The 20,854-nt window shown below is 49.1% G+C and overlaps 2 protein-coding genes across 2 annotated transcripts in view; both read left to right on the plus strand.

Annotated features, from left to right (window-relative positions):
* The window catches only part of TSPAN32 (tetraspanin 32), a 31,087-nt gene extending 27,769 nt beyond the window's left edge, over positions 1-3,318 (plus strand). The window contains exon 8 of the mRNA XM_071427749.1: positions 1,408-3,318. Within this exon, the coding sequence (XP_071283850.1) occupies positions 1,408-1,503 (96 nt within the window). The 3' untranslated portion in view covers positions 1,504-3,318. The remainder of the gene's footprint in view (positions 1-1,407) is intronic.
* An 8,344-nt stretch (positions 3,319-11,662) lies between these two features.
* The window catches only part of CD81 (CD81 molecule), a 33,671-nt gene continuing 24,479 nt past the window's right edge, over positions 11,663-20,854 (plus strand). The window contains exon 1 of the mRNA XM_071427750.1: positions 11,663-11,820. Coding sequence (XP_071283851.1) covers positions 11,755-11,820 — 66 coding nt within the window. The 5' untranslated portion in view covers positions 11,663-11,754. The remainder of the gene's footprint in view (positions 11,821-20,854) is intronic.

The raw sequence follows: 20,854 nt of genomic DNA on the forward strand, positions 1-20,854 counted from the left end.
TGATGGCTCATGTAGAAAGGCTCTGAAGTTAATTTGGGGGAGAACAAAAGAGAAAATTAAATGCTGCAAGAGAAGCATCTTTCCATGGTGAGGGGGTTCTGGGGCTGCATGAGGGTGGTCCCTTTGGAGCTGGAGCAGGCCACTAATTAAAACCAGCCTTCTTGTTTGCCCACCCACTGCTTGGCAGAGGTGTATCACTGTAATTACCTGTACACAAGGACTCTGAACATGTGGTGATGCACACCAGAAAACAGCATGTGAAAGGAGACTCCTTTCTCCACCATGAGGGCAGGTTTGGTCTGCTATGATATCTCCATGCTGCTCCCCAGATGGCATGACCTTTCTTGATTGAAACTGTATTTGGAGATTGTTTTATGCCTGTGTCCACCTTGACACATTTATGAATTAGAAGATTGTTCTCCCTCTAAATAAAATCCAGAGGAACAAACAATTTGTATTTTATAACAGTAAATTAGGAAAATCATCAGGCATTGCTATGAAGCTGTAAATGTAAAGTCATATGTGAATATTTGGTGTCACTTTCCAATTTTTCTCCAGTATAAGGAGAATTTCACTGCAGCTATATTCAGATAAAAGCGGGAGCACTTTTATAACAGATACACTTTTTTCACAGCTTGATGCTGTAGCCAGATAAGGCAGCTGTCTTTGAAGCCTGTGCTAGAGGAAATCTCACCGTGCAGTTTGCTATTGTGATGGCAGGATGCAAGGGAAGCACGTAAAGAGGGCTGTAGCTGCTCTGATGTCACTGTCCCTCAGCCAACAATGCACACACATCCCCAGATCAAGCTGCAAGCAAAGGCATTAGCACATTAGGGCATATTTGAAGAAAGAGCACATTGTTAAAGCCCTCATTATCCTTCCCACAGCAGCCTTACCTTGGGTATGTTGCCTGTGTTAATCCTGATGTGTGATACACCAGGCAGAGTATCACAACAGAGAGGAAGTACACTGTTCTCTGCATTTATAACTATTTGGGGTTGGTTTAGGCATTTGTCTGTTTGTTTGTTTTGTTGGGGGTTTTTCTTCAAACAAGACATGAGTGTTGTGGGTTTTTTCTCTTTAAAAAAAGCTATGAGAGGTATGTTTGTTTGCATAGAGGAATGTTCTGTGGCAGGAATTAAATCTGAATTTCCTGGTTTCATTTTATTTCTTGGTATTTTTAGGGCCAGGTTTGAGCTATTCTAACTCCAATTAGATGTTTTAACCATGTGTTGCTTTTTTTAAAAATTTCCATGTCAGAAATGGTGTTCAGCACTTCACTGAAAACCAGCTCTCCTCAGCAAAATGTGACAACAGGCAATATTTATGATTGCTTATTTGCACAGATGGAACATCCTAATCAGTTACACACTGAATTGTACGCCTATCTCATTTATTTCCTTTTAGGTTTATGGGATGTTCCTAACTTCATTCCTCTGGTTCTCCATCCACTTCAGCAGCAACCTGTACTGGAAAGGCAAATACACCCTGCGGGAGAGGTAGAAACCTGATGCCTGGGCATCCCTACCAGGCAGAGCCAGCTCTTGGCACAGGAAGATGTCTGAAGTCACCCACAAATTGCCCCGGGAAGGTATTGTGTGGGATCAGGTGATGGGATATGTGTCACACATTTCCCTTTCCTGCACTACAACTGGGCTCAGAGATGCAGACTCCCTCAATGGGAGACATACAGGCTGTGGCTCCACAAGAAGGACACAAGGAGTTCTTTACAACCAAATGGAGAGAAAAGCCCAGCAAAAATCGCAGCATTAAACCAAACTTCTCTCTTGCTGTCGTCTGAGCAGTTCCCTGTGACCCCCAAAGATGCAATGTTTCTAGGAAGATGGCTTTGGATCGCAGCCCAGGATCAATGTTGCACTATCAGTAAATAAATGACAGGAAGTGTGTCACCACTGATGCAAAATGTGCTTTCCCAGAGTGGAACTTGCAATGATTAACTTTAGGCATTTTTCTGATCATGCTGGATGCTACATAGGTATCCAATGACTGTCAGCTAGTTTTTCTGTTTTCAAGTGTTGCCAAATTTATAGAACTTTTGGTAGCGATCAGAACAAAAAGTCAGAAAGTAGTGAATGAGTTTTGAAACAACTGACCTACAGAAGGATGCATTTCTGTTATTCCTCCTTGCTAATGCAATTCAACTTTTTTTTTTTTTCAATTCTTAGGATTTAGTCAGCCTTCTAAATCTTGATGCCACACTGATTCCACAGGGGCTTGTTAAGCCACACCTGTGTCTAATTCTGGGCCCCTTAATTTAGGAAGGATGTTGACATACTCAAACACATACAGAGAAGATCCAGAAGGCTGGTGAGGGTTCTGGAACACAAACCCTGTGAAGAGTGGCTGAGGAAGCTGGGGTTATTTAGACTGGAAAAAAGGAGTCTTGGGGTGACCTTATCACTCTCTACAACTGCCTGAAAGGAGGGTGTAGCCAGGTGGTGGTTGGTCTCTTCTCCCAGGCAACCAGTGACAGGATGAGAGAACACAGTCTTAAACTGTGCCAGGGGAAGTTTAGGCTAGACATTAAAGAAAAATTCTTCACAGAAGAAGGGATTGGGCATTGGAATGGGCTGCCCAAGGAGGTGGTGGAGTCACCATCCCTGGAGGTGTTTAAAAAAAGCCTGGACGTGGCACTCAGTGGCATAGTTTAGTTGATAAGGTGGTGTTAGGTCATAGGTTGAACTTGATCTCCAAGGTCTTTTCCAACCTGGCAAACTGTGTGATTCTGTAACTTCTGGCCCCAGCTCTGTGTTTATCAGGCTTTGCTAACCCACTGTGCTCTTGTGGTAAAAGGACTTTGATATTACGCACACAAACAGGAGTTTAAATCTATAAGAGAACGGGACTGATCTGCAGCCAGGTCAAACAATACAATGTCCAACTCCACGTCCTTTTTACATCACAAGAGTTGTGTTGTGAAGGGCTGAAGGAGGGCTGTCTTCTCATTCCACACCCATGGAGCCAGCAGAGCTTCACTGTTGACTTCACTGGAAGCAGGATGAAGTTCAAACTGCCCCAGTGTATATTCAAGCTACCTTCTGGCAGTCACCAACACACCTCAGTCTGGCAGGGAATTGGGTATGATATGCACTTCCCAGCTTATGCACTTTCTAGTGGGGAAGTATTCACTTAGACATGTATATGTATCATCACGTATATTGATCTCTGGAAAGAGACAATCTCCCTTGTGAGCTCCAGCTGCTACTGTCAGGCTACTGCTACTGTTATTCCTCAGGCCAGCTGGCAGCCCATGTGACTCATGGTTGCTTCAATAAAGATGAATTTCTTGCAAAAGGATACCTCCTCTTTTTTGTGCCATGCATGAAGCTGCCTGCATTGATTGGGGGTTTGCACCATGGGGGGGACTCAGTAATTCTTTCAGTGCTGGGAAGAGAGAATCCCCAGGAAGCTTGTGCTTGCCAGTCCTAGCAGTGTGCTGGAGGGAGAGGATGGCCTTGGTCCTTTGGAGGAAAAGCAGCAGCTCACCAACCTCAGCCAGCTGATGGGCCAGCAGGCTGGCACCTCTCAGGGTGTAATGCAAGCAGAGGCAGGAAAAATGCTTAAGGACATGTTTAAGCGACCAGAGTATTTATATGGAAGCAATGTCTGTGGTTTCACTTTTTAAGGATTAGGTAGTCGGGTCTTGCACACTGCTCTGCATTGGCTAGTTAACTGCTGATATTCTACCATATCAAAAAACATCATGGACAAATTGGAGGAGCCAATGTCATTAGTGTGGGTTACTTGCTCAACTCTCATCAATGGGTACAAAGAATCTCTGTTAAAGCATCACCACCAGGACTGCTGAATCTTTAGGTGCTCCACCTTCCCAGGTCAGCTTTTAATGTAAAGGCAGAGTTGTGGACAGGAGTACCATATATATGATGAAGGTATCTGCTTTTCTGCTCCTGAAAATTGCAGAGGGATGTCTGGAGGACATCCTGTAGGTGCCCCTGCTGCTACACACAACACAAGCTCTGGGAGAAGAGTGTGTCCAGCCACTGGCCATCTCGTGAGCTTTATTCCCATTTCACTGGCTGCTGGAGCTCCCCTGCAAGGAGCAGCACCTTCAACAAGGAGCTGACAGAGCAATGCCCAGCTGGACACGCTCTTCTCCCAGAGCTTGTGTTGTGTGTAGCAGCAGGGATGTGATGGCATCCTGCTGTGATTTTTCAGAAGCAGAAAAGCAGATACCTTCAGCTCCTTGATTTTTAGAAGCCCGTTACATAAATGTGCAGTGTTAACATTTTGTTCACAGTTGTAGAAGAGGCAGCGCCGAAGGATGGCTGGATGGAACCCACAGGGTGGGTGAGTGTTAAACAGTGTTTTTACACCTCTGCCAACAAAATATCCCTGTCCTACAATGAATGTTTTTGCACTTACTAGTCCCTAATTTTCTGCTGTCTGGGGGCAAATTACAGCTCTTGTGTGACCAGGGCAAAACCCCAGGAACTTATTGATAAATGGTGCAAAGATTTACACAGTGTTGAGAAGAGTGAGAGAGAGATTTTGCTGGGAGAAGAGCACGGAGCTGAGTATTGGGGATGCAAGCCAGCAGCCAGACAAGGAAACACCTGCAGAGCAGTGAGCCTTCCTGAGGCTTGCTCTAGAGGAAGCTGTTTGTTATAAGCATGTCAACACTCACACTCTGCTAGGAAAGAAATCCTATTTATGTAGGCATATATGGGAGAAAAAAAAAATGGAATTTTCAGACCAAAGGTGCAAAGTTAAATATTTAGTTGTGAATTGGCTCCAGCTACTTGTCAATCAAGTTGCAGCAATTATCAGTTATTTCCACTAAGATCATCTGGGCTCTTGCAGCCTGCCTCTCTCTGAGCATGCATTAGCTTCTGCTCATCAGTTACTTTTTTCCTTTTACTTTAGACAGCCCCCCAGCTCTATCTGAGGCCACAAGAAGAGGGACTAGCATAAGGTCAGATTGTTGTGGCCTGTGTGGCCACCTTTGGGGCTACCTATAAGCCTGTGGGGCCGGGGAGCATCAGCCCATAGGAGCAGCAAGCACCTTTTGTGCTGCTCTCCACCTTTCACTGCCCCTGCACTGCTCAGGCACTGCTCTGCCAACAGGGGCATTAAATTCCATAGAGACCCTACATGGGGCTCACCATATGCTCGTGGCTGGACTGAACACAGCTTGCTTATGAGCCAGAGGAGCTTTTCCAGCTTTTCCACTCGCTCTGATGGCAGTGGATGATGCTTAGAGCACTTGTGGAAAGCACTGGTTAAATGATACAGTAACTCTTTACCAAATGTGGTGAAGAGAGAACCTCACTCTCCTCACCACATTTGGTGGTGAGGAGAGTAAGAATCTTTCAACCTTGTGGTGTGCTGTCTTGATTCCAAACCAGTTTGCTCTTTCTTGCCCTTTTGACCGTGTGTTTGAGAGTTCCTACTGTCCTTGAAATACAACTTCCTCATGCAGCAGCCCCTTCACTATGCAGCTTGGATTGATGCCTGCAGCATGCTCCTAGAGAAGACACTGCTGAGCAAGTCCTTGCAAAGCCCTAGAAGCTGGCAAAGCTGGGTGGACCCTTGCAGTGCTGGAGTGTAAGCAAGCCAACTCCTGCCAAGGTAAAGCTGTGTTTATAAGCCGCAGACACACAAAATATTTTTGGAAGTAATAGTTGATAGACACATGTTTTTCTAACCAGGTGCAGAAGTAATGTGTTTGGAAAAGCAGCTGGCTATAATTCTCCTCTAGAAATGCAGCCAGAGGTGGAAGATGCCCCACAGAGATCTTGGCCAGCACAGCTGAAAGCAGCTGAGGTCAGAAGCTGCTGTGAATACACAGTTAGATCACACACATCCTGCAACTTTCACATGAAGTGTCATTGCCGCTCTCTCTGTTGCTAAAATGCAGCTGGGGAGAAATGTGATCTATTTCTTAACTCTGTAGTTCCTCTTCTGGGAGAATGAGCAACTGGCAGCAAGAATCAAACCTGTCCACTGAGAGATATAACAATGTGTGGGACAGAGGGAAGAATCTGGGGGTGAAGAGGGAGAGCTCTGGGGAAGTCTTGGAGGCTGTTTTGGAGAAACACAGGCTGTGTGTGTTTTGCAGCTTTTGGCCAGAGCTGTCAAACCCATAAATGACTGCAGGCCTGCTGGTGAACCCACTCCACTCCCCACCATGCCATCCCTCTCACCCCCAGCACAAAACTACTGCTACCTTCATCACTTGGCATTTGGGGGTCCCTCAAACAGATTTATACCTGGAGGCAACCTGCATATCTACCCCTGTCAGGAAGGTCAAGGGGAAAAACCCACCTCTGTACCTGGAAGGGATATATGTGATGGATGTTCAGCTTGCAAGGAAGTGGCACCCCTTAGGAGAAATATATTCTGATGAGCCTGGAGGTGCCCACCAACAGCTAAAGCCCTCCTGTCTTCCAGTTGCTATTCCCTTAGACTCCAGCAAGCAAAGAAGAAAGGTCATTCCCAGCATTTCTTGGAGGAAGATGCAAATGCCTGCATTGCTCACCCTGGAGTCACTGGCAATCAGCTAGCTGGGTTGTTTATATTATCCCAAAACAGAATCCCCTGGCTCCCCTCAGCATCACTGAGTGCTGTTGTTTAACCCCAGTGTGCAGCAGCTTGCTCACGGGCATGCTTGGTTTCTTTTTAGCCCTGTTACATCAGCAATGAACTATTCCAAGTCTTTATTCACCTACTAATGAATTATACATTGATTATACAATAAGAGCTCTCTGCATCGAAGGGCTGGGCTCTGGCACCTCCCAAAGCACAACTCAGCCCAGCTGTGACTCAGTCTTCTCTGATGCCCTGAGAAAAATGAATGTTCACTTTCTGGGCCCATGAGCTAAGAGGAGAGAGCTTCTGCTTGGATAGGAAGCCTGCCTGGGTTTTCACTCCTTCGGCTGGAGCTCCAGCAGGAGCTGATGCTGTCCTTCCCCCACCACTTATATAACCTGACCTATCACCATAGATACATTGATATAAATATTTAAGGATGGCAGAGAGACAGGTCAGGCAGATGGGAACCATTTGTTGAGTTTATTAGAAACAGAAAGTTCAGGCTCAGCTACAGGTCACTGTTTGCTGCATCCCTCTCCCCTGAGGCTGCAAGGCAAGCACAACCCCCTGCATTGTCACAGAGCTTTGACTCAGCTTATAGAGATGGGCATGGGGATTTTTGGATAAGCAGGCACCATCCTCTCCTGCTGGGGCACAGGAAAGGTATTCTGAAAATGTCCCCTTAGACTTGGGGATTAGATTCTTTTTTCTCTATTCAAAATGAAGGTTGGCTGGCTGGCTCCCCAGGGGTGTAGACAGGTCTCTTCTGAGGTGATGGAGCTCCATAGGCCAGTACATACACTGCAGTTTGCTTTTGCTCAAGTCTCTTCCTTAAAAAACAGCATTGCGGGGTGTTGGCTGGCAAGGAAGTGCCTGAGTGATCTGGGACTGTTAACCTCCCATGGAACAAATTTCTGAGTTTCTTATCATGAATCTCCAAGATGTCCTATTTAAAGATCTTTGATGATGTTGCTGTTGTTTGGTTTTTTGTGGTTTTTTGTTTTGTTGTTTTTTTTTTTAACCACCAGAGGTAAATTGAAAATTCAGGCTATTTCTGCAGTATTTTGCAATAAAAATAAGAAGTGGTGGTTAAAAGCTAACTAGGACCTCACTAGAAAAATGATGTGCATTTTTTCCCATGGTTTGTCAGTTTTGAGCTGGCTGAGGAGGGCAGAGGGATTGTCATGCAAGCCCAAAGCATGCAGCCAGAGTATGACATCAGCAGCCAGATCTCTCTGCTCTCCCAGATCTCCTGGAGACCCTCAGTAGGTGTTTAGAGCCTGCCTTGATGGTCATCAGTTCATGTCCTGGTTGCCAGCTCTTCAGGCCTGTGTAAGAGCAGGGGAGGATGTGTGTCTGTCCTCTCCCCTCATCCCCCTCCTTCACTTTTTATAAAACAAAAGGGGTTTTAAGGGGAAGCTGCTGGAAGGCAGGTGGGCATCTCTGTGGGATAATCAGGCTGAAAGCCCCAGGGGTTGGGTTTTCTGAGTCCCGCTGGTAAGGGATCAGTTCTGCTACACTGGGACTGGAGGCAGCATCTGCTCTAACGGACCCTGGTGAGTCATACCTAGAGGTGCCAAAACCCACAGGCTATTATAAACAGGTTCACAAAAAACCCCAACAACCCAAACCAAACAGACAGAAAAAAACACTGCAAGTGCCTCCTCTCTCAGCTGCTTCACTCTGCGTGCAAACCCAATTGCAGAAGCTCATTCAAAGAGCCTCTTGGGGATGGGCTTATTTTTTTAATTTGGGGTTTGGGGAATTTTTAAAAAAAAAAACAAAAATAGAGGTTTTTTTTTTTTTTTTTTTCTTTCAGGGATGAAGGGCTTGAGGGGAGGTAGGTAGCTTCCTCACAGCCCTGCCTGCAGCTGGCTGCTCTGTGAACGACTTCACGCCCTGAGCACTTGAACCAGCTTTTCCTCCTGAAGAGGGAAGTCATCAGCCCTATTCATAGCACTCACACTCAATGCTGCCATGTGATGTGACACCCAGACACAAACTGAATTTTTGCAAATTAGCTTTACTTGTTTATAAAGAGCTGCTAAAGCCACTGAGAGCCTTGGAAAGGTAGTTGTGGTACTTTAGAGGCTGTACAGTGAGCAATGCAGTGTGAGAAATGAGTACAAAACATGAGAAATGAGTGTACAACACCTGAAATCACACATAGTCCTGGGAAACAGTGTCTGTTATCTTGTCACTGCTGTGGTGATGGCATTTTTCTTCTGGTACCTAAAGGCCAAAGTTTTCAAATCTACCCAGCTGAGCTGCTTAAAATAACAACAACAAGAAAAGACAAAGCTTGAAATACTTTTCCACTTCCAACTTTTGGAGAAGACTCTTGGCATGGCCAGTTTAAACCCAGTAGGCTTTAGGCTGTAACTGGGAGCTTCTTGTTGTAGGAGATGGTGGGACTGTGCCCCTGCCACAGCTGTCCCTGAGCAGCATGTACTTCAACAGAACCTTAAGGAAGCTTCCAGAAACAGAACTCTGTTGGCTCCAAACCAAATTGTTGCCTAATAGAATTTTTGGAGGATACAAAAAAATTCATTTCTTGTTTCTCATTTCCCTTCACTCCCCAACATAGGAGGAAAAAAGGGCAGGAAGCAAGAAAAGAAAAGCCACAGTGGGGGGGGATAAATGCAACACAAAAAAAAAAAAAAGAAAGCAATCCTAAGTTCCCTGGAAGCAGTTTCAATGCCACTCTTGTGGCAGTGATTGCACTGGTCTCCAGTGCACAAAAGTTGATTTGAGAGTCATTTTCCCTCATAGGTGGTGGGGCTGCTGCTGCTGAAGGCCCTACTGCTGCTGGTTCCTTCCTGTCCCACTCACAGACCCTCCAAGCAGCATCTCTGAGAGTTTTTCTGGGAACAGCCTAAGTGCATGAGAGGCTTATTCATATAGTTCCTATATGAACTATGTTTGTTCATATAGTCTCCTGGTTTTTCTCTCTTTTCTTTTCTTTTCTTTTCTTTTCTTTTCTTTTCTTTTCTTTTCTTTTCTTTTCTTTTCTTTTCTCTTTTCTTTTCCTTTCTTTTCTTTTCCTCTTCTCTTTTTTTGTTTTTTGGGGGAGTGAGGGTGTTTTACTATTTATAGCTGCAAAGGATGGAGGTGCAGAAAAGAAGATATCACTGTGGGACACTGCTGGAGCAAGTGAGCAGCTCTGGGATGCTGCCGTTATCCTTTGGGCTGATGAGCAGGAGCCACACAGGATTACAGCTATTGCCATGACCAGATGGGTCATGCTGATAATTCAGGACAGCAGTTACACGCATAAATAGCCTGGTGAACCTCCAGCTTTGTTGCTAAGTCTGGATGAGTGAATGTGGCTTAGAGACAAAGGGGTTATGAATCCATGGCAAGCCCACAATCAGGGACATACTCAGCATAAGTAATTAGGGAATGGAGCCAATTTCTATTCATTCCTGGTCCCTGCTGCCTTGTAGGGCATGGGCTGTTACTGAGGGACACAGAAAGTTTTGATGAACATCACAAAGCCCTGTACCAACTCATCCCTGAGGGCAATGGGATGATTTTGGAAGAAGCTGACTTGATTTCTACATACATGTGCAGGAAATGTGTGATAGCTAACAGCTCATTCCCAACTATGGGATGCATGGATGGGAAGACTCTATCAGAATGTGCAAATACTTGGCTGAGACACTGCTCCCTGAAATCCTTCAATGGAGGGAAGTGCCCAGGCAGGAAGAGGGCAGGTTTCCCCCCCACATGACGCTGTGGGTGGGTGCCAGGTTCATATTTAGCTCGGTGAGGTGCTGACCTTGGCTGGAGCTGCTCACTGATGCCTTTTCCAGGCATCCTCCTGTGCTCTGGCTCTGTGACTTACCACCCTGCCCCTGGAGAAGTGAATGAGCTTCCTGGAAGCATCACATGGGGTGAGAGCTATTTATATTTCTAAGGATGAGCGAGTGGGCCTAAGTGGGTTTCAGCTGAAAGTGTGGGAAATTTCATCCTGCTTTTACTGGTAGCTTTGAGGGGGGAGGGTTTTAACTAAAATTTATGAGCCTATTGATATGTGTCACCCTGTTGTTTTTTTTTTTTGTTTGTTTGTTTTTTTTTTTTTTTTACTTTTTTTTGGGAAAAAATGAAAGGATGTGTTAGGGAAAAAGTGGGGAAGGAAAAGGAAAAAAAGAAATAAAAAAAGAAGAAAAGAGGGGGGAATCTCTTTGGTGGGCAGCCCTGATGCTCTTGTTACCCAGTAACCAAAGGAAAACATCCCCAATGGTTCTACTGAGCTTCATGCAATTACTTGTAGTACCGAAGCCACAAACTTAGGCAAAATTGTTCAGCAGAGCAGATTTGAGATAAAATAAGAAGAGGAAATGAGGATACGCTTCTCTGAATTTCAGACTGATGATTTTAATGCAAAATATCTTTGGTCTTTTTTTTTTTTTGAGTGGGAGAGGGAAATCCCCTCATGAATGCACCCTCAAACTTTCCTGTATAGAAATACAAAACCTCCTGCAACCTATTCACAGAGGTTTCTCCCTGCACCCCAGGGTCCCTGGTGATATTTAGGAGGGGGCAGCAAGTTTTAAGGGATGGTGGTCAGATTTGGGAGGTTCCTACAGCCCCCCAACACCTGCCCCCGTGGCTCCTACCTGTGTGTAGGAAATTTTGTTGTGAGCTGCCCCTGGAGGGCGAGAAGAAGGGAAAAACAAAGAAATAAATAAGAGCACATATAAAAAGAGGGGAAAAAAGAAAAATGGGGGGAAGAGAGAAAAAAATGAGAAAAAATGAATGAAGATTAAAGAAGGGAAGGGAAAAAATTAAATAAGGGGGGAAAGGAAGGAAGGGAAAATTCAAAAGACGAAGAAAAAAGAAAAATAAAAAAGGCGGATAATAGAAAAAGGAGGGGAAAGCAAAAAGGAAAAGAGGAATAAGGAAAAACAGAAACTGGGGAAAGTGGGAAAGAAAAAGGAAAAAAAGAAAAATGAAAAAGGGAAGAAAAAACCGGGGAAACAGTAGACGACCCCCGGTTTCGGGAAGGCACAGGGGGTGCCTGTACCAGCCCTGCTCCTGGGGCGTGTCCAGGGGCGTGTCCAGGGCGTGTCCCAGAGGCGTTTCCGGGGCGGGGCGCGGGGGCGGGCGCGGGGCGGGTTTTGTGCGCCCGCCGCCGCCCGCTCAGCCAGGCAGCACAGATTTGGGAGAGCCGTCGCCATGGGAGTGGAAGGCTGCACCAAGTGCATCAAATACCTCCTTTTCGTCTTCAACTTCATCTTCTGGGTGAGCACAGGGGCGGCGGGAAGCGGGGCTGAGCCCCCCCAGCCTTTAAATAAGGGGGCTGCAGTATGGCCCGTCTGCCTGCGCCTGGGTTTAGCCTCCTTCTTGCCCCCCAGCACTGAGACTTGCTGTCTGGGATGTGCCTTAGGGGCTGCTTATTTTTCTTGTCTTTATTTTTTTATTTTTTGGAGGGCGGAGGGGCTGATCAACCTTTGTTTTTTTATTTTAATACATGCATATGTATGTAATTGTACATGTATATTTTGTGTCTATTTTAAAAATAGATATATAGTGGGGGAGGTAGAATCGTAGGATGGTATGAGGTTGGAAAGGACCTTTAAGATGCTCGCTGCAGATGTTTATGGGCGCCTTTCGGGGCGGGGGGCAGAGCCGGGGGGGCTCCCGCTGCCCCTCTCGCTGCGGGTCTGCGCTGGGGAGAGCGGCGCTCCCGGGAAGGAGGCAGTGAGGGAGGGAGGGATGCAGGGATGCTGCCAGGCGGAGGGAGGGAGGGAAGGAGGGAGGGGAGGTGCCGGCCGTGCCGCCCGCCGCAGAGGAGGGGGCGTTCGGCAGGCACGGGCGGTGCGGGGCTGGCCAGGGGCGTTCGGCAGGCACGGGCGGTGCGGGGCCGGCCAGGGGCGTTCGGCACACACGGGCGGTGCGGGGCTGGCCAGGGGCGTTCGGCACACACGGGCGGTGCGGGGCTGGCCCGGGGCGTTCGGCACACACGGGCGGTGCGGGGCTGGCCAGGGGCGTTCGGCACACACGGGCGGTGCGGGGCTGGCCCGGGGCGTTCGGCACACACGGGCGGTGCGGGGCTGGCCCGGGGCGTTCGGCAGGCACGGGCGGTGCGGGGCTGGCCCGGGGCGTTCGGCACACACGGGCGGTGCGGGGCTGGCCAGGGGCGTTCGGCACACACGGGCGGTGCGGGGCTGGCCAGGGGCGTTCGGCACACACGGGCAGTCCGGGGCTGGCCCCGCGCCGTCCGGCCCAGCCGGACCCGGTCCCCTGGCTCCGCGCCGGGCACCGCTGCCCCCGCCGCCCGAGAAGTTATTTTAGGATGCAAATTCTATCCAGGCTGGAGAGGCTGCCTTTCCTGAGAAAGTTTTTCTTGAAATAATCCATGCAGACATGCGGCTAATTTAGCAAAAGGCGGCGTATCCCGGTTTCCCTGCAAACCAGGTTTGTCCCGGTTAGAAACAGCCTCCGGCAGAGCGAGGTTGGCTGGCAGGAGTCCCTCTCCTGCTTCTGCGCTCGGGGGCAACGAGATATGCCCGAGCCGGCTGCTGGTTTCGTGTTTTAAATACTCTGCTTTCCATTCCACGGCATGCTTTTTTGTCTTGGAAGTGAGTCCAGCCCCACCCTGGCAGGCAAGGCACCGCTTGGATGCTCCTTGTCCAGTGCCCTGTGCCCCTTTTCTGACATCCCTCTCTGTTGTCGAAGATTTGGGATTTGTTTTTTTTCTCAGTGCTTGCTTATAGTAGCGAATGTGTCAAGGAGGGCTGGAAGGGGACCGATGGCTTCCAGAGCAAACCCTGCGTTGGCACCTGGAGTGGCACTGCCTGGCTGGAGCCTCTGCCTGCGGACTCCTCCCTGGGGAAGCTCTTTGGGGGTCCCCATCCCTGCGGGTGTAGGGCTTAACCAAGGGGGTGCTCACTTCAGGCCTGTTCGCCTTGTGTCTGGGCATAATACTGGCCAAGGGGGAGGTGACAAGCTCTGATAACAGCGGTGTTAATTGATACCTGATGTGTTGCCAGCTGCGTGAATGAGAGATAATTCCGGGTTGGTTTTTTTTAACCTTTTCCTCCACCCTTAAAATGGCCGGATGGAGGCGGGTATGGTTGTCTGTGAAGTGTTGTTCCTTCCGAGTTTCTGTGCTTATCCCAGTTTTTTTTCCTTGCCTTCTGGTCTTGATTTCCTGCCATTCTTGTCGAAGAAGCTGCCGGCTGTGCTTGCGAGGAAGGGTCTCCTGGGTGGCAGGAAGGATGCTGGGGGCTCTGCACAGCCTCCACTTCTCAGCAGGATCAGTTGTTCACCTCAAAGTCTTGCAAAAGAGCTGATCTTTTATAAATGGGCATTTTGCTTCCAAGAGGAATTGGCAATCTGTATAATTGCCCCGTTATGACTTCTGGTGCCTCACCCTACCCTTTTGGAGGGTGCTGCTCCCTGTAAGTGGGGGTAGATGCTTCAGTTCCTCCCCAGGAGGGATGCCTGTGAGCTGGGACCCACTGGCTCCCCAAAACAGCTCCCAGTGCTGGACTTGCTGGTCCCCTTGCACTGTCTCCTGGGCAGACTGGGAGCCTGGATTTCATTAGAATTAACGAGGCTTTCTGTGGGGCTAGCCAGCTGAATGGTGGTTGAATACCAGATCTTGGAGTTTTCAAGCCCTTTTGCATTGCTCTTTAAACTAGTAGGTGAGGGGAATTTTAGGTTTACCACAAAGGCAAGTTAGCTGCCAACCTGGCACCCCCAGGGGTGGGATTCTGTGGTCAACAGCAAAATGTGATGATCCTTTTTGCGGGGTGACATTTAAGGACAGGACTGGTGCTGCTGAGCACCCTTGCTGCAGGCTGGCTGTGTTGGGAAACCACCTCTAACCACAGGGAGGTGTGAGACAGGGCACCTGCAGCCCTTTAGTCCCGCCAGCTGGTTATTATGCAAGGGCCGATGGGCTCCCCGTGCTTATTTGCTTATGATTTGCTTTGTGTGCAGCTGCTGCTCGGTGCTGTTGATGAAAACAAGCCAGAATCAGAGCCCAAAGTTTGGCAGGCACCATGCTGAGCTGCACAGGAGCTTATTCTAGTGCCCAAGAGGAAGAAGGAAGCAATTCTCAGCCTTAGTTACTCTGATAACTTTTTTATATAGCCCCGCTATCCTGCTGGAGTGTAAATAAACTGACACCCCTCTGGCTTCCTCCCCCTGCCTTCCCCCGGCAGCACAGGGGGAATTTCTCAAAGCTGCTGTGTTGAAAAAGCAAAAGGAAAAGGTGACCCTGCTGCCAGCTCGTTCATTGTACCTGAGATGTTTCAGTTTTATTTGATTTTTTGGGATTGCTTTTCCTTTGTGCATGCATTCTTGAGAAGAAGATGCCAAGATTGTGCTTGCTCCAAGGTGGCTCTTGAGGGAGCAGCGGCTGCTGCATGGACCACATGTACAAAGGAGTGCCTGTCCCAGGAGAGAGGGTCCCCATGTGTGGGGATGTACAAACGAGTGCCTGTCCCAGGAGAGAGGGTCCCCATGTGTGGGGATGTACAAACGAGTGCCTGTCCCAGGAGAGAGGGTCCCCATGTGTGGGGATGTACAAACGAGTGCCTGTCCCAGGAGAGAGGGTCCCCATGTGTCTCACAGTGCACCCACCGAGTGAAGTCGTGGAGGAGGCCATGGTCAGTATCTGCAGGCTTCACCTGGTTAGCAAAACACAGGGCTGGAGAGACAAAAGTTTTTCTGTGCTGCCAAGTTGTCCTGAAACCTTGGGGGGGCTGATGGCAGGTGGACACTGCCCTGTGAGAGGGAGCAGTAGCTGTTACTGGGCAGTTTGGCTGGTGTGGTGGGCAGCCTGAGCAGGGAGCTGCTTCTCCATCCCATCCCTAGAACTGGGATGGCTGGACTTTGGCTGTTCTCCTGGATGTTCCAAGCCCGATAGCAGAGCTCAGTGTGTGGGGCTGAACTGACCACTGCTGCAAAAGGTCCCTGGGGAGGCTGAAGCTATTTTAAAATATAATTAAACATAACCAAGGAGGAATTGACTTGCTTAGAGAAGGATCGCTCAAGCTTATTAGCTAATACAGCCCATGGCAGCCTTCCAGGTCGAGAGCACCGCTGGCTGCCCTAGCAGAGAGGTGTCTAATTAAAAGGAAGAGCTTGCTCCTAATGCCATTTTCCAGGGACTGTCTAACTCTTCTGTGTGTTGAGGGGATGCTGTACAGCCTGGGTGCAAAGGGAAGGAAGGGCAAGAACAGAGGGAAGGTGGAAGTGAGAGTCTGTCTCAACAGGGGTGATTGAAAGGGAAGAGGTAGAGGCGCTGCGTATTTTCTTGTGCAACACCGGAAGATCTGTTAACTGTAGCCCGGAGTCTGCAAAGGCTGCTCAGAGACACTGAGTGTTGGTGATGAGAGGTGACAGTGTGGGGAGGTGGCAGCTCTCTGTGGCAGTTGTCCCATGGTAACGCTTTTGCTGGGTGACACATGACCCTCCCATTGTGGTGAGGAGGGTGGCTGTGTACCCCTGCTTTAAACGAATAATGGAAGATCTCAGGGTTCCTGTAGCTCTGAAACACAGGTTTGAAATAACTGTGGACTAACAAAGCAGCTTGGATCTTGCTGTGGGTGCAGGCATGGGCTGAGCACTGCTCCAGTGCCGCTGGTGGCAGTGCCTGGCTGGTTGGGCTGCTGGTCTCCCTGGGAATTGCAGAGAGCCTGGTGAGCAGCAAGGACCTCACGCTGGTTCATCATCTCCTTCTGCAGGTTTTGTTTGGAATCCTGGGACAATGTACAGGGAAGCCTATTTCCGTGTGTGTTTGATCCTGCAGCTGCTTCATATCTGTCTTTGCAGGGCAAGGGAGAGGTTTCTTTAGCAGGCACAGGACCTACACTCAAGTTTTGTTGCTGATGTCTTTCTGGGATGTTTTAGGGCACTCTGTCAAGTGAGCACAGCCCTTCCATCACCTACAAAACCTCTTCTGAAGTTTCTGTGTGCACAAGGTTGCCCAAGGGGGAAACCTGATTGCACTTAATGGGCTGGGCTGCAGCTGAAAGGAGGGAGCGCTGCTGGCTGGAATGGGGATGGCTCTGTTTCCCTGACGTTATTCTGCTATCAGCCACTGTAATACTTATCTTCTGCAAGAGCATTAACAGTGAGAAACACTTTGATCCTGCGCTGTGGCAGTGCCTTTCACTGTACTGTTAAGAAGGGAAAGCAGTTGTATCCCCATTGTAGTTAAATGCTTATGTACAGGGCCAAATTAATTTTAAAGCAATATCTCAAATTGTTTTTCTCTCTGCTGAGGGCAGTTAGACCCTGGGAAGTGCTGCTTCTGTCTGCAGCAGGTATCAGTCTGGGACAGGCTGGCAGCGGCCTGTGGGCACGGTGCTCCCCATCATAGGACCCTGCTCCTGGGTTTTGGTGCTGGATTCCCATTCTCCTGCCATCCATCAAGCTTTATTTGGCCTCTGGCATGCTGCTCCTCTGGGAGTGTTCCTGTGGAGCTTGTTTTGAAAAGCTCTGCAGTGTTGTAGGGCTGGTAACTATAGGCACCAGTGGAGAATGTCTCTCCGGCAGGCAGCTCTATTAATAGCCGCTGCTGGAAGGTGTGCTGCTGGGAGCAGGGCTGCAGGCTGCTCTCCTCCTGCCTGCAGGGCATGGTGCTCTTCCCAAATGCCTTTCCTGCAGCTCCTGGGCAGGCCTTGCCTGCAAACTTTCAGCCTGACCTTTGGTGGCTGTGGAGCACCATGGCTGTGGAAGGCAGCAGAAAGCCCTCGCCTGTGCTGTCACGGAGCCCTATCTGCCACTGCTGCCTGTGAGTGCCTGTGCCAAGATAATCTTCTGGCTTGTGTGCCTCTCAGACTGCAGCTCTGTGCCTTGCTGAAGCCCCTTCCCCTGCTTACACTGTCCCAAGGGTTCCAGGACATCCCACAGTCCACCCCACCATGCAGCCCAGCAGTGATCTCTAACACATCTCACCTTAAAATTTCAACTGACTCTTCGGTGTGAAGCCTTGACATTGTGACATGGAGATGGTCTCAGCATGGAACCCAAGTTCCCAGGTTCATGGGCCACCATTCAGCTGTCAGCCCTTTGCTGCACCCCACACCCTTTCAGCAGCTCCATGAGGTGCAGCTGTTTTAGTAGAAAAGAAGTTAATCTCCTGCTTTTCAGGAAGGGATGTGCAGGCTGTGGGAAGGTGTGGTGCTGCTTGGGCACATTCCATGTGTCCCTCTCTTTCCTGACTCAGTCCTCAGGCTGGTGGTGCAGGACCTGTAATGTGCTAGCATGGATCTTGCAAGGGCTTGTACTGCCCTTCCAAAGGTAGTTTCCATCAAGTTATGAGTCTCTATCTCCTTGCTTTTTCTCTACTCGTGCTGCTTCACCTAGAGACCCACAAATTACCTGGGAGTAAAGCAGTTTGTTCCTGGCCATATGAGGGGCTTCTTGCATGTTTCAGCCTTGGCAAGCCCTTTACTTTTCTGCATCCTGGTTCCCCACACCTGAAAGGAGGGGCATTCATTGTCACTCCATCTCAGCTGCTTTGCAGGTAGTGTTGGAGAGGAGCCATGGGGAGCCCTGGTTGGGCTTCTCGGGTGGGGTCTGGGTGCTGCCCTCACAAAGGGCTCTGCTTCCAGGTGGTGTAAGGGAAATTGCAAACCTCTGCGGCATGAGAACCTGTTAAAAATCTCCAGTTGTCTGCCTTAATCATAAACCAGCTAAAATTCATTAAGTTTTCTTGGCAGCATCCCGCTTCTTGTTAGTAACTGTGGTATTTCCCAGGCACCGTGGCGTGAGCTCTGCCAGCAGCGTTTTTCCAGCAAGGCGAGCGCCTCTCCCAGCCCTTGGGCTCTCACAGGTTGGGAAGCAGGACCTGGAGGCAGGGCCAGCCGTGGCTGTGGGAAGTGGCACTGCTAAAATACAGCATCGTCAAACTGCTGGCACCTCCACAGGATGTCTGCCTGCTTTGCTTTGGCATGCCCAGCAAGCTGCCCTATAGCCAGAACTTCTTTCTTCTCCTCCTCCCTTCCAGGAAGTCTGTTTCAGAGAAGGGTGGAGGGAAGGGAGCAGGAGGAGAAAGGCTGAGGGCAGCGGAAAGGAATGGGGAGGTGATGCACATCCTGGCATATGTGAGTTTTAGGGAGCAACAGGTTAATGTGGGGGAAACTCACAAGTGGGGTACACCACATTAAAAGGGGAATGGGGTTATTCCTTGCACCCCTAATTCATAAGAATTTCTCGTGGGGAGGAGTGACTAAGCTGTGAAAAATGGGCTTGTTCCCTTGCCCCACACCTGGATCTGGAAATTTTAGGGTGAACAGTATGTCCATTGGTGAGGCTCAGTCCAGGAAGGAGCCTCACTATGTGCACCATGGATTGGGCAGCAAACCAGGACAGCACACGTGCTTTTATCATGGTGCTCATCTGTTGATTACCTCCTCATGGGCTGCCATTCCATCACCCACTGGGGACACAGGGCATGCCTTTTCCTGCCCCTAGGCAGCATTCCATGGGGACTCCCCCGCCCCCGTGTCAACCAGGAACAGCATTCCTGAAGAAGCAAGCCTTAGGCAGGGATGATCCAGCTGGAAACGTCTAGCTGTCTGTGGAAGAAGCAATAAATCTCTGGAGGCTGGAAAATAGCAGTAAAGAGGAAATGTCGGAGCCTGCAGCACCACCTCTGCTGTACCGGGAAGCTGCTCTGGGCGGGAGCCGGGGCCAGCCCCATCCTGGGGAGCACACCACTGATGTGCCTTCCATGAGTGCTGTGGTGCTGGCAGCAGAACAGCAGGCTGGGCAGGTCGGATTTTGGAAAGCAGGTCAAAGTCCGACACACTGCTGGCGTCACTGAATTTGCAGCTTTTAGATTATTGCGGTCCCCAAAACTTTAAATGGAGAGCTGTGCTGGGCACTCAGACCATATCATGATCAGTGATGGCCCCAGCCTCTGCAACACTGCTGTCTGACAAGCTGGGAACAGAAAGATCAGTGGGATAACCTGTGTGAGATTACAGATATCCACAGCAGAAAAAAAACATGATATGTATGAGGATATGCAGCCTAGAGCATGATGCTGCCATCAGTGGTTGGAGCTCTTCTCGTGCTGGCAAACAGCAGTTGTAAGATGGAAGGGAGAGAAAACATCAAGCTTTTACCTGGAACAAGTTGTTCTATTAAAAACGAGATTATCCCAAGCAAGGTACAGTGGAAGGCAGAGTTACTGTGGCAGGCTGACAGTGTTTTCTCCCTGTTGTTTTCTTTGCTTTGCGAAGAAAGAGCCTTAATTCCGTTTTGGGCTTCTTGGTGGTGGGAGGATGTATGGTTCTCATGGAAAAAGTTACTCATCGTAGCCCAAACGCTGTTTTCATTAGTAAGTGTATGTCATTTTCTTGTAAGAAATACAGCTGCTATTGGATTAAAGCTTCCATTCAGAGGTCTTCCATGCTCTGTTAAAAATGCAGATGGAGTCAGGCGGTGCGGGATGGATGTGTGATGTTCCTGGGGCACATTCAGGATGAAACCAGGAACATCTGGAGTTGGTTCAGCTGGCTGTCTCAGGCAGACCTCACTGCTGGGGTGGGTGTGATGCATTAGAAGAGGCTCCATCCCTCTAGCTGGTGTTCCCAAATGATTAAAAAATATCTTGAGGACCACTTGCAGCCTACTTTCAGTTCTGTCAGGCATTTTAAGGCAAGTTTGGTTGGAAAGGAGCTGCTGGTGTCACCCCAACCTCGCCATGGGTGGCAGGGCAGGGAGTGCTGGGGTGGCCCTGCTGGGTGTGGAGGGCAGCATGTCAGGGCAGAGCAATGTGTCCTTGCAAGGAACAAGCCAAAACCAAAAAGGCAGCAGCCTTTTTTCTTTACCTCTTCCAGCCAGAGAAATCCAAACTTTCCTTGGGATGTCTTCTCTCCTAGCAGCTACCAAGAGGGCTTTACTTTGAGTGGCATGGATTAATTAAGGGGCATATTCTTTCTTCTGAGAGTAAAAACACAAACTTTGTTATGCCCTCCAACAATGAACGAGGCACTCCAGGCTGGATTTGGGTAACTTTGTGCAAAGCCACAACCTGCCTTATTTGGAGCTGGACTTGAGCACAGACTGGCTTTCGTGACTTTTCTCCATAGCCAGTGTTTGGAGAACCTCAGGCTGGCCTCAGTGCAGGAGGGATGAGGGACTGTGCCAGCAGGGAAGTTGCATTGGTTGTTGTGGGAGAAGTGTTAAAAGCCTATTACTTTGGCAGACTGGGGAAAAGCAAAGATTTCCTTTCGTCTCCAGGAGCTGGTGGGGATTTTCTCCCTCCGATAGTGGAAAAGCCCTGAGAGCAGTTTGCCCTGTGAGT

Source organism: Agelaius tricolor, unplaced genomic scaffold (assembly GCF_023055355.1).
Source record: "Agelaius tricolor isolate 1412-34295 unplaced genomic scaffold, bAgeTri1.0.p SCAF_5, whole genome shotgun sequence".
NCBI lineage: Eukaryota > Metazoa > Chordata > Aves > Passeriformes > Icteridae > Agelaius > Agelaius tricolor.